General features: G+C 39.6%; 1 protein-coding gene across 1 annotated transcript in view; it reads right to left on the reverse strand.

The window, feature by feature from the left end:
- LOC311079575 (B-cell scaffold protein with ankyrin repeats-like) overlaps positions 1-12,456 on the reverse strand; it is a 108,787-nt gene extending 96,331 nt beyond the window's left edge. Inside the window, exons 1-2 of the mRNA XM_084109129.1 lie at positions 12,321-12,456; positions 10,826-11,221 (exon numbers count right to left, since the gene is read on the reverse strand). Coding sequence (XP_083965255.1) covers positions 10,826-11,221; positions 12,321-12,333 — 409 coding nt within the window. The 5' untranslated portion in view covers positions 12,334-12,456. The remainder of the gene's footprint in view (positions 1-10,825; positions 11,222-12,320) is intronic.
- Positions 12,457-12,690: the final 234 nt, after the last annotated feature.

Genomic DNA, 12,690 nt, shown 5'->3' on the forward strand with positions numbered 1-12,690 from the left:
ATTAGTGTCAAGTTGTTAAACTCTCTGTAAGCCTCCTTGATTACTGCCTTTACAGAGCTCCGCCTGGGCAGCAGTATCAAGTTTCTAGGCACTCTTTGCACCTCCTTGATGGCAATTCTTAGCACTGGGCATAGTAGACCTCCTCTCGCTGTGGGGAGTTGTCATGCTAAGACCTCTGTCCTTAGAACTCAACTAGGCAGTAGTGTCAAATTGTTTTCACTACTGCATTTAAATGTTGCTAGGCCTTTATCCTTCGAGGCCTCCACTCCTTAGAGCGCCACTTGAATAGCAATTCCGATTTGTAGGCTCTCTGTGAGACTCCTTGTATCCCCTGAGCTCTGCCCGATATTGTGTCAAGTTGCTGGCCCTATTATGTAGCTGCCTTGACAGGCGTAGGACTTAGTGCTGAGGCCTCTGTCCCATGAGCTCAGCCAGGGGCCAAGTTGCTAGGCTCTCTGTGAGCATCCTTGGCTAATGCACCAAAACCGGAGCGTTTGCTAGGCCTCCTCTCGCTGTAGAGTGTTATCCTGCTGAGGTCTCCGCTCCCCAGAGCTCCACCTGGATGGCAGTCCTGTGTTGTTAGACTCTTGGAGAGCCTCCTTGGAAGCTGTCCTGAGTGTGGAATATAGTAGGGTTCCTCTCGCTTTAGAGAGTCGTCATCGACTTCATCGAGAGTCGCTTCTGAGGCCTCCATTCTTAGAGCTCGACCAGACGGTACTACTGAGTTGTTAGGCTCCCTCTTAGCCTCCTTGGTTACTGCCTGTACTATGGAGCATTGTTAGGCCTCCTCTCACTATAGAGACACTTTGTAGAGGCCTCCGTTTCTCAGAGCTCTACCTGGATAACAATATGAAGTGGCTAGGCTCTCTGTGAGCCTCCTTGTAATCTGTCCTGGGTCTTGGACGAAGTTAGGCCTCCTCTCACTTAGAGAGTCAGCATGCTGAGGCCTCCGCTCCTAGAGCTTGGCTATTGTTTCCTGAGTCGTTAGGCTCTCTGTGAGCCTCATTGGCTACTGCAAGGGTTGTTAGGCCTCTTCTCACTAGAAAGAGTTATCTTTATTGAGGCCTCCACTCCCTAGAGCTCTGCTAGGATAGCGATTGCGAGTTGTAGGCTCTCTGTGAGTCTCCTTGCAAGATGCCCTGAGCTTGGGGCGTTGTTAGGTCTCATCTCGATTTAGAGAGTCGTCTTACTGAGGCCTCCGCCACTAGAGCTCGGCTAGGCAGAAGGGTAGTATGCTAGGTTGAAGGCTCTCTGGGAGCCCCCTTGGCTACTGACCCTAGTGTGGAGTGTTGCTAGGCCTCCTCTCATTGTGAGAGTTGTTATACTGAGACCTACACTCTGCGGAGCTTCGGGTCAGTTAGACTGAGTTCTTTAGCTCTTTCTGAGCTTTCTCTGTACTGCCCTTGGTTTAGAGCGTTGCTAGGCCTCTTGTTTGAGGCCTCCACTCTTTAGGGCTGTCTCACAATGTCTATGTTTTAGGCTCTCTGCGAGCCTCCTTGGACGCTGGACTGAATATGAACAAAGTTAGGCTTCCTCTCCTTATAGTCATCCTGTTGAGAGCTGCGCTCTTGAGAAGCTCCGGTCTATGATCGTGCTGCTGGTGTGCACCTTAGGGATGAGGACTCTTCTGAGTCCTTCAACTTAGCTCAGCCAATAGGGCACTCATCCCTTCAGCATGACAGCCTGGGTATTACGTTCCCCATAGCGACCCCAAGGGGACACAGCACAAGTTCCCTTATGAAAGAATTAGCCATGGTTCCCTGAGAATAGGGAATATGTAACCATGGTTCCCTGAGAATAGGGAACAAGACGCTGCATCCCTTTGCCATGCTTTCTGTATTCCTGCACATATCTCCTTCAGACAAGAAGTGAATGACGTATTCCACAGGTGCCCTTTTATACACACGGTCGCACCAGTAGTGACGTCATAGGCTGCCGCCTGCCAATGTCAAGTTCATTTTCGTGTTTAGACTCATGCTTCAGCCAGCAGTCATGCCGGAGGCATTCCCCATAGCGACCCCTAGGGGACGCAGTGTCTCGTTCCCTATTCTCAGGGTTCATGGTTACATGCATAACCTGAGATGGTTCTCTTGGTTACAGTGTTAGTTACTAAAGCTACTGTCATTAGTTACACCTGTCATTAATTATCTTAATTTTCTCTGTGTATTTAATATAAGATATACAAGTTTGAATAATTAATTTCATAGTTTAATAAATAGAATTTAAGGTTAAAAAGTTAAGATTCATTGACCAGCAATGACGTTATGATTTCGCTCAATGAGAAAAATGCATTGGGTAATGTTCATGTTTTACTGAATACAGCATTTAAAATGTTAAATATTTGTTGTGTAATAATATATGTGAAAATGCTTTAAAAATGCCTGTGAGTTACACAAATGTTTTGTGAATTTATTTTATTTCTGAAAGTTTTGTGAATGAGCTAATGACATTTGAGTTCAAAGGACAAGGAAGTGAGCGGAGCGAGAGAAAAACATGAAGACAACGATTGAAACGGAAAAAGTAGAGAGAGAGATAACGACGAATGAGTAAGAGGGGAAAAGAGTGTTGTCTGCTGAAATAGAAACACTGACTACGTTTACATGCAGCCAATAACCCGTTCAAAACCGGGATATTAGCAATAACCCGGTCACGCACGGCCATGTAAACACCAGCAAAAACCTGAATATGCTCATATCCCGGTTTTTAAAAACCCGGATATGATCCCTGGGGTACCCCTTTTCTAACCCGAATATTTGGTCATGTAAACGCGTATCGGCATATCCCCATAAAAAGGAACATTGATTTGTGTTCTGCGCATGTTCTATTCGCAAGGAATCTTGGTCTTTTGAGTAGAGATGGCGCATACAACAACCCGCGTGCAGTATACCGGAAGTAAACAAGAAGTAGAGGTAAACATGGCGAGACGCAGCACAGCACCACACTTTTGGAGCGAGGAGGAAAACGCAAACAAAGGCGATGGCTATCTGCCCCGAACTATTCATTATCCGCGTGCTGCTGCTGTTGTTGTTGTCTTTGGATACAGGAAGAAGAATCGGAAATGACACATATTGCGTCTTAAGGTTGTCCGTACGTCCAGACGCTAACCGTGTGTCGCCGTTTACATCGGGATATTGCCAATTGATTACAGATTCCATGTATACAGGAGTAACTCTCTCTGCTCACGCATGTAAACGGGTTATTCCGAATGTTTCAGAAACCCAAATAGTGACCTTAACCCGACCATAACCCGATATTTGACAGCTTGTAAACGTAGTCACTGTTAATGTAATGTACCAGTTTAGTGAAAGTGTTCAACCAGGACTCTTATACGAAACATTAATGGTGATAGTTCTGTCTGTTTGAGTGGACTACTCAGCACAAGCAGACAGAAATAAATATAAGTTAGCTGCTGACTTAGTGGCTAGTGCTTTTGCATGGACTTTGCTAACAAGCTAGCGGACAGCGACCTCGACTATTAAGCCTGTGTGGAACTGCGAGACTGACGACGAACAAAGACCCCGACAGAGCCAGATAGCATTACAGATTCGTGGACTTTGCCGAATTCGTCAGCTGCGTGAGTTTTCTCGTTAACCGTGACTCTTCTCTTCAACTGTCTTCTCTTCATCGTGAATCTTCTCATATCTGGGTCATTCTACAGAAACGTCCACTTTTGGTAGGGCAAGATGTCTTAAAATTGATTTCTTTTTCTAACATTTAAACTTACACCACATTATTAGATTACCCTTTGACTTTATGAATACGCATAAATTACAGCTTAATGATTTTTTATATTTTTTGTACATTTATTTAAAGACCGCATGTACCATTTTTTTGTCACTGGTGTTACCTTACTTCTTTGGCAATATTAAAGGTTTTTATGAAATATTATTTCAATTTTTTTTTCAGCACATGTAGACAGAGTTAGCGAAAAATAATAATAACGCAACAAATAAGGAGATTATGTTTTATTTATTTTAATCAGGTTTGTTAAAAGTGTGCTTGAATGAGGTTAGTTCATCTGCCCTACCATCTATTTGCTATAACAATGAAAATATTTGAAAACCAGTTAAAATCAAGTTAAAATCAAGTAATGATGCAATCCTTTAAATCTTAACTTTTGAGTGTAGCAGAATAAAATGGATGTAACATTATTACTATGTCACATGTGACATTGCATTTAATGTGACAGAAAAAAAGACAGTAACACCAGTGACACAATAAAGTTTATCTATAAATGGAAGTCACTGGTGTTACCCATAAGAAAGGTGACACCAGTGACAGTAACACCAGTGACAATTTTCATGAAAAATTAATTTTACAAAATGGCTGCTGCAAGGTAACAAACCACATGTTGTCAATCATGGTATACTAACTAAATTAAGTAGTTTAATCCATTTGTATTCTAGTTTTTTTACAATTACCTAACAGTAAAGTAGGTCATACCAGTGACTTCAACTAAAAGCTTCATATGAAATCATGAGATAAATGAGAAGATTTCTGCTAACTGAAAAGAGACAGTGGATCTACCGTGGGCTTTTCTTCATAGATATACAGGAATTGGAAGAAGGAAGTCAAGTGATGTCTCATCAGTGTGATTTTTATTTCAAAATAAGAGATTTTTGTTTAACGGTAACACCAGTGACACAACTCCAGGGGACCACTACTTTCATTATAAATTTTATAATATTTATTCTGCATTTTTTTTATATATATCATTTACATAATATATTTGATAGTTATGTATACATTATTGTATTTTAAATGGTGTAAAAATCTGTTATTGACCTCAAAATAAAGCATTTTCCCTCTGTACATGACTGTGGGGACGAGCACTTCTGTGGTGCTTGAAATTCTATATAATTAATAAAAATCAAATATTGCCACATTGATGGCTCAAGAGGGTGTAATTGTTCAAATAACATATTGTTTTATTTTAAAATGTAAAGAAATTGTAACCCGAAAGTGTTTTTTAAGTGTAATATTTCTGTAAAGGCTAGGGACAGAAAAATGGACATTTTCATAGAATGACCCATCTCCTGCTGCTGTCACCTTTGATCCTGTGCGTGTGAGGCTACATTCCCATTGAGTACAGGTACCATTCTTTTGTTTTTGCCTGCGTGGTGAAGCAGCCATTTTGTTTCAGGCTACAATGTACCCAAGCAACATTCAGGCCTGCATCATTTGAGCATTTGAAGGGTATTTCAAATTAGGCTAGGTTAATTGCCGGCTATTTTCTTTTCTTGGGCCCTTATGTTTTGAATGTGAATTTGAATGGATATGTGATCTGAAAAGTTATTTTGACAAGACACATTTAATTACTGACCTACTTGTTCTTAGTAAATCTTTTATACTTTTTTTATAAAACAGTTGTGGTTAATGACTATTTTGATATTGTAAAGGAACACGCCGACTTTTTGGGACTTTAGCTTACTCACCGTATCCCCCAGAGTTAGATAAGTCCATACATACCCTTTTCATCTCCGTGCGTAACTCTGTCTGACTCACCCACTGCTAGCCTAGCTTAGCACAAAGACTGGAGGTAAACGGCTCCAGCTAGCATACTGCTCCCAATAAGCTCCCAAACAATTTTTTACTCAAATAAACATATCATTTATTTGTATTTTTTTCAAAACAAAAATAAATGATATGTTTATTTGAGTAAAAAATTGTTTATTTGATCAATTCCTTCAAAGAAACAACACACTAAAGCCTGTAAAGTATTGAAATAAATATAAGTAAATACTGGTAACTTATACTGGTAAATAATATAATAAAGTTGAATCTATTTAAAAAAAAACAAAAAAAACTTTCGTTTAATATTTACACACAAAGACGCGTGATATAACCTACCGCTCTGCCCTTTGAAAGGGATGTGGGACACGAGCAGGAAAGAGACCATCGATCTCTTTTCTGATATCTTCATGTTTTCTACTTGTTGTAAAAGGTATGAAGAGCGAATTTTATCTTTCACAAGGGCAAGACATTTAGGCTATGTTTGATATTGCGCTGCCAGAGAAAGTGAAACTAAAATCACCCGCGAGTAAAACGCGCTTTACAAATAAACTTTACGCACCTTACCAATTACCATGTCTAATAACAAGCACAAACTGTGTTAAAAAGAATTTGACATACAAGTAAAAATGTGCGTCTACAGCATTTTTTCTACTTTACCACAGTAAAGAATATGAAAATAATAGACCTAATTAAAAGCGAACCAAGGAAGAAACATTTATAATCCCCTTCGGAAGTGAGACGCGAGTGAAGATTCCATGAAGAAACGAGATTCCATGCAGGGATGAGTCACGATTTTTTAATATTCGATTAGTTGATTTAATTATAGAATATCTAATAGGTTGTGTGATTATTCTCTAAAAAAATCTCCATGTTCTGGTGCTGATGCGGTGGTGACGCGTTCATGTAACCAGAGGGTGACGCTGCCAATAACGCACATAACAGCTGTCACAAAGAACCAGCAAAAGTAATGATTATTAATGTGTCAAATATAGCAAGGAGACATTTGAAATGTTTATTAATAAACTAGTGTTTTCTGTGTCAGTGTGGGGCTGCAAAGATGAAGTTGACGATGCTGACTCGTCATCTTGGTAGTGAACGCGTCTATAGAGAGAAATGCACACTTCATACAGAATACATAAGCATAGGCTAGTCGGTTTACTATCGTTTTGTTTAAAAGTAGACAATTCAAACTTTCTATATGGAATAACTAATGGAATATTGTTAAATTTGCTGATAATCGGGTGACCAGATCACAAACCAGAATTCAAAGCCAACAAAGCTTAAATCTATGGGCTCACGCACAACTCCCTCATTCGTTATGAATCCAAACTTTTCTATGGCTGAGATGTAACATTTAATTGCTTACATATTATTTATTTTGTAAACAAAGCTTTGTGCTTCACAATTTTTTTTGGCGGACCACCGCCGGTGCTACTCAGCCACCGCGGTGGTGCGGTTGTCAAGTTTACCAGCACAGCCCTAGTCTATCCTACTAATGTGGCCAGATCTATCATGCTGCAGGCCTTTTGTCCACCTCCCTTCCAGAACTCGGACCAGGAAAAGAATAATCTGCTATGCCCAGTCAGGGCGCTAGATGCCTATCTCCACAGAGCTGCACTGTGGCCTAAATCTGAACAGTTGTTCGTATGTTTTGGGCCCGCTAACAAAGGGTCCCCTGCATCTAAGCAGAGAATGAGCAAGTGGGTGGTTGAGGCTATCTCACTTGCTTATGAATCGGTCGGACAGCCTTCACCTATGGCTGTCCGTTCCCATTCTACTAGGAGTATGGCGGCCTTCAAGGCCCTTATAACAGGAGTTGCTTTCCAAGATGTTTGTGATGTGGCAGATTGGTCCTAACTGCACACATTTGTAAGGTTCTACTCTTTAAACTTGGACTCTACACCAGGGTCCCAGGTGCTCTCGTCCTAGTGCTGCTCCTCGCGATTTCACACTGGACAGACACTTGTCGCTATGGTGGCATTGGCATAGATGTTCCCTTAGCGTCAATCAACGCAGCGCGACTTCCCTTGAAAGGGAACGCATCGGTTATGACTGTAACCTCAGTTCCCTGAAGAGGCAACGAGAAGCTGCATCACCTTGCCATATCTCCTATGTGCCTGTCAGCGACTACTTCACAATTTTACGAAGCTAGCGCGGCTCTGTTTTGGGCAGGCTTTATAGTTTCCTGGTTCATGACGTCACCCGCCTCTGACGTTCCATCACACCATTGGACTGATATTACATGTGCTTCAATACGTCATCACACGAAGCGTTTCCTTAACGTCAATCGACGCAGCGTCTCGTTCCCTCTTCAGGGAACCGAGGTTACAGTAAAATCTCTTTTCATGTAGTTGTGATGTTATATTATTTCATTAAAAAAATTAAAAAAAAGGTAGACCTCACTTCATTGACAGTATAGGATTATGTTGATCTGTATTCTTGTACAAACAGACGCTGTATTAAGCAGTACATTAAGTATTGAATGAAAATGTCTCTGAAAAGTATGTGTATTTGACAAATATTGCATTTATTTCACTTCAGCTGTGGTAAAGTATGCATGTATGTCTCCTTTTTCAGCTCCTCCCTGCCTGCACGCAGCAACTCTTGCCGATCGGTTACATCCAGCCACAGTCGATGTCGAGCACACCTTTTGTTTTTGCTTTCTGTTTTCACAGCCTCCCCACCTAACTTAGTTAATTAATTTGTCACCATAGTTAGTCATTTGATTATTCATATAGTGCAGCTGTGGTCTAATTAGTTATCCTTGTTTGTCAGTGTATATAAGTCCCCTTGTTTCAGTGCTCTTTTGTAAGTTCTCATTAACGCATGTTCTGAGTTTGGTGTCAAAGACCAAAGTCTCTTAATCTGCCACTATGAATAACTCAATAACTTCCTCATTTACACATTTTATGCCACCTACTGGCAGTTTTAATTTCTTATTTAGAGTATCATTTCATTAAAAACAAAAATAGTAATTTCATATTTTTCATAGTTTGTCCAAAATTGTAAATTCTGTTTATCTACATTTATTTTGAAGGATGTTTATCGCTTGGCAGCCCTAATAATGCTGTCAATTTTGTGACTATGCAAATGTAAGTAAATGTACGTGTGGCAGAAAAAAATACATACAAATACCTATGAGATCACATTGTTATAATTTGGCTGCATCAGTTAGGTTAGTGTTAGGACACAAAGCATTAAAAAAACGATTTAACTCTTTACATATCTATCTATCCCTTATAGGAATATCTAGGGGTCATAGGGCTGGAGCCTATCCCAGTTTCTCTAGGCCAGAGGCAGGGGAAAGCACCCTAAACAGATGGTGAGTCCATCACAGGGCTCTCACACACAGACTCTCCAATTCACCTAACCTATGTCTTTAGACTGTGGGGTAACCCACAGGGAGAGCATGCAAACTCCACAGAAAGGACCCCTGGCGGACCTTCTTGCTGTGAGGCAACAACACTAACCACTGGGCCTTTTGTGTAAGGATTCCACTGGAGGAAAGTTTGACATGAAAACATGGATATGAAACAAAATCAAAAACCAAATGTGACAATTTGTATATAGGCTAATTATATGCTTATATTAACAATTTAGAGACTACAAAATATAAACTATGAATTAATTATAAACTAATAGTTTACAAATTATTCATTTATGAGTACTTTATTACTGTATTATTATAAAGTGTTACCCATCTTTAAATATATATATTTTTTCTTACTAACCACTGAAAACTTGCAGGTACTTTCAAGTACATTGTTAAATTTCTTTACCACCCCTGTTATCAGAGGAATTATTTTAAAATGTACATATTTACATAATTTTTCAAAAGCATTTGTTGCTACTGTTACTCTCACTTTTAAATGGATCTAATAATAAGAACTGCTAAAGAGAATGTTTACCTCATTGCAAAGTGACCATTTTCACAGCAAGGTAAATTACTCCCAGAGGAGGTGATCAAGATTTACATATTCAGTGATAAGTACTGAGTTTGACGCATGAGGAAGTGCACACATTTGCATATTGTTTGTCCTGTGCTGAAGCATCCATCAGCAAAAAGCATTTCTTACCGCATCAAACTGTAAAAGAACAGTGTATGGGCACATCGCTGCATTTGTCATTATAATCTGAATGATGTTTAAGGCTATACAGTATTTTATGAGTAATATGGTATGCAAAGCTACAGTTGAAATTAACCACTTTGTTCTTTTTTAGATAGCTGTTCATTTGCGTAACTGTTTTTTAAGATGGAGCTTCAAGAAGCTGTACAGGCATTAAATGTGGTGAAACTCGTCTCCATTACACATGAAACACTGGTTTAAAAAAGGGTCTAAGTCTCAAAACTGATGTAGCAAATACACTATAATTGCACTCACCGCTTCTCACTCAATGGATAATACATTACACAGTGTTCTCATATCAACATGTGGCAAACTTTTCACTGCTGCAGAAGGGATTTCAGAAGCATTAATAATAAAACCAGTTCAGGTTTATGAATAGTAACCTCCTGAGAGATGTGTTCCACTATTGGGTATTACTGTCAAGTAAGGAACTGTGTGTGTAATACACCCTGTAATTCATAGTCATGAAGATAGTTTAAATCCAATCTCAGTTTCTGAAATTTCATACCCTAACATCCAAATTGGCTGAGCTAGACAGGAGTAAAAATGTATATTAAACAACAATGGTCTGTCTGTACTGTATATATGCCCAGTTCGTAAGTGTGTCAACTACATTATTCTCAAAAGAACTGCAGATTGTGATGTAGTTAAGGGATGATAGTAATTCCCTTTCAGAGGAGGGATAATCAAGGAGGGATAATGAAGCCTCACATGTGCCAAGAACAGCTCTGTCTCTGGCCCTCTCCTCACACAATTCCATAATTACAGTCTCCAAGACCACCAATTATAGCAGCAAAATGTAAACCTGATTAAACTCCCCCCATAGGTGCTGCTTAACCTGCAACAACAAGCTATTTGTCACAATGCAACTTCTTCATGGGGGTTAATACTTTCAGCTGGGTAGACCAGTAATTCAATGTGTAGTCTATAGTCTAATTCCCACTCTTACTAAATCAGACCTCAGGAAGTCGCAGTAGATTTACCAGTGAGAGTTTCAATGGCAGAGCATTACCTTTTAAGATTTACCTGTGAGATGATTAAGGTCCTTCGAAGGAAACATTTATTCATTTACTATTAATTATTCAGAGTGACTTATGCTACTTTTTACTACAGGGAGAGTCCCCTTGGAGCAATCTAGGCTACCGAGCAACTTCCAAAAAAACCCCAAACCTTCACCTCCTCACCTTTGTGTACAATCTCTGCCACAGCCAATCGATAGTCCTGGGGGTCCTGCTCGCTGGAGATCTGGAGGCACTCCTCACCCTTCAGTGGAACTAGCTCCAGCAGAGGATCCAGGCTCTCCACCCCACACAGGAGAATTATCACACGGGTCTCCGGTCGCAATACACGAGCCAGAAAGAACCGCCGGAGCTGGCATAGCCCCTCTAGCATGCCACGTGACAGGATAAGCAGCTTACATTTGTACTCTCCCAGTCTCAGGAAGTCATCCTGGCGACTGGTCACCATAGCAATATCATAACAACAAATACCAGTCTCAGGAATGGGGCCTATCAGGTGGAAGCGCAGGTACGATGCCCACTGCTCTGCCTCCGCCTCATAGATGATCAGGAGATCTGCCGCTAAAAAAAAGATGGTGTAAATAAAATATGCATCAATTGTTCTTCAATTTTGTTAGAAATGTATTCTGAATTTCTAAACATTTGTGAAACGTAATTATGTGAAATATGTAATTATTTTTGTTCTAGTTAGTGGTGCTTATGATGCAAAGCATATTACTATTGTCCTGCATACTTCTTTCGGACAAAATTTCAGCTCATAAATTCTCCCACAGGTTTGTCATACAACCATGAATGAGGTGTCAAATATTTCAGCTTAGACAGGAGAGATGTGCTATGGCTTTTATAACCCATGGGGAGTACAAAGTTCATAGAGACATGGGGGTTGGCTTATTTGATTCAGGCAGCCCACCGCTCTGGAAGTATCACCTGGACAACTGTCTAGCCACACCCTAGCAACATGCAAAAGCCACATCTTGGCAACAGAACTGGACATGGGAGTTGGCTCTATTGTAATCAGGTCACCGCAACATATTTTGTTGATCCTGGAACAACATTCTTGTCCAAAGATTTAGTCTTAATCAGAGGGAAATGATAGGTGAATAACACTGATGTAGAAGCATCTAACCCTGGTTGTAAGCCTAAACTTGACAAACTGTAAACTTGACCCCTCAAATCTGATTAATTGTTTGGAATGTTGTTCCAGGGTCAACAAAGATGTTGATGCAGGAACATGTACTTGGTGAAATCAGGGTCACCATTGTAACCACTCAGAACACCCTAGCAATTCTCCAGTGTCAAGTGTTGCCATGTTTTTTTGTTTTTTTTTTTCAAATATACTTGTCCAGTTTATTTTAAATTATCTAGTTTAAATTTATATTTTATTAAAGTATTCAACTATTATTATTTATACATTTTAAGATACAGTTACATCTATTTAAGATGTAGTTAGATTTCACAATTTTGCTACAATACAATTTAAAGTTATTATTTTTATTTTTATTTATTTATTTTTTTTAATCTCCAGTTAAAGCAAATCTTGTGAGTAACAGACATTTACAACATTTGATATTTTTGAAATTTCAGTAGTAAATTAACTGAACAACAAACAACTGAAAAAGTTAAAGACTCAAAAACGATAAAGAAATAAAGGTAAACTTACATGTGTTGCTCATCTCTCTCTCTCTCTCTGTACCGATGTGTGCTGCTGTGTTCTATGATGGTGAGGGTGTTTGATCAAACAATGGCACCTTTGTGCACTCTGACCAATCTCTCCACACTCTGCTAGTTTCCGTGTCATGGAGGCACAGGTGTCTGAATGGTTTTCACATGCATGTTTATTTAAATATAGGAAGTCGAAGTTGATCATTTCAATGTGCCATTTGTCTGTTAATGAACAGAAATTATAAAATAAACAATAAATAAAAATATTCAGTCTCCATATTTTGATACTTATAAAGCTTTGAAAAGGTTTTAAAGAAAGTTTCAAATCATAACAATATAGTCTGGTTCCAGCTGTTCGGAGTACTAAT

The sequence above is a fragment of the Abramis brama genome (genome assembly GCF_963993115.1).
Source record: "Abramis brama genome assembly, chromosome: 3".
In the NCBI taxonomy this organism is placed as follows: domain Eukaryota; kingdom Metazoa; phylum Chordata; class Actinopteri; order Cypriniformes; family Leuciscidae; genus Abramis; species Abramis brama.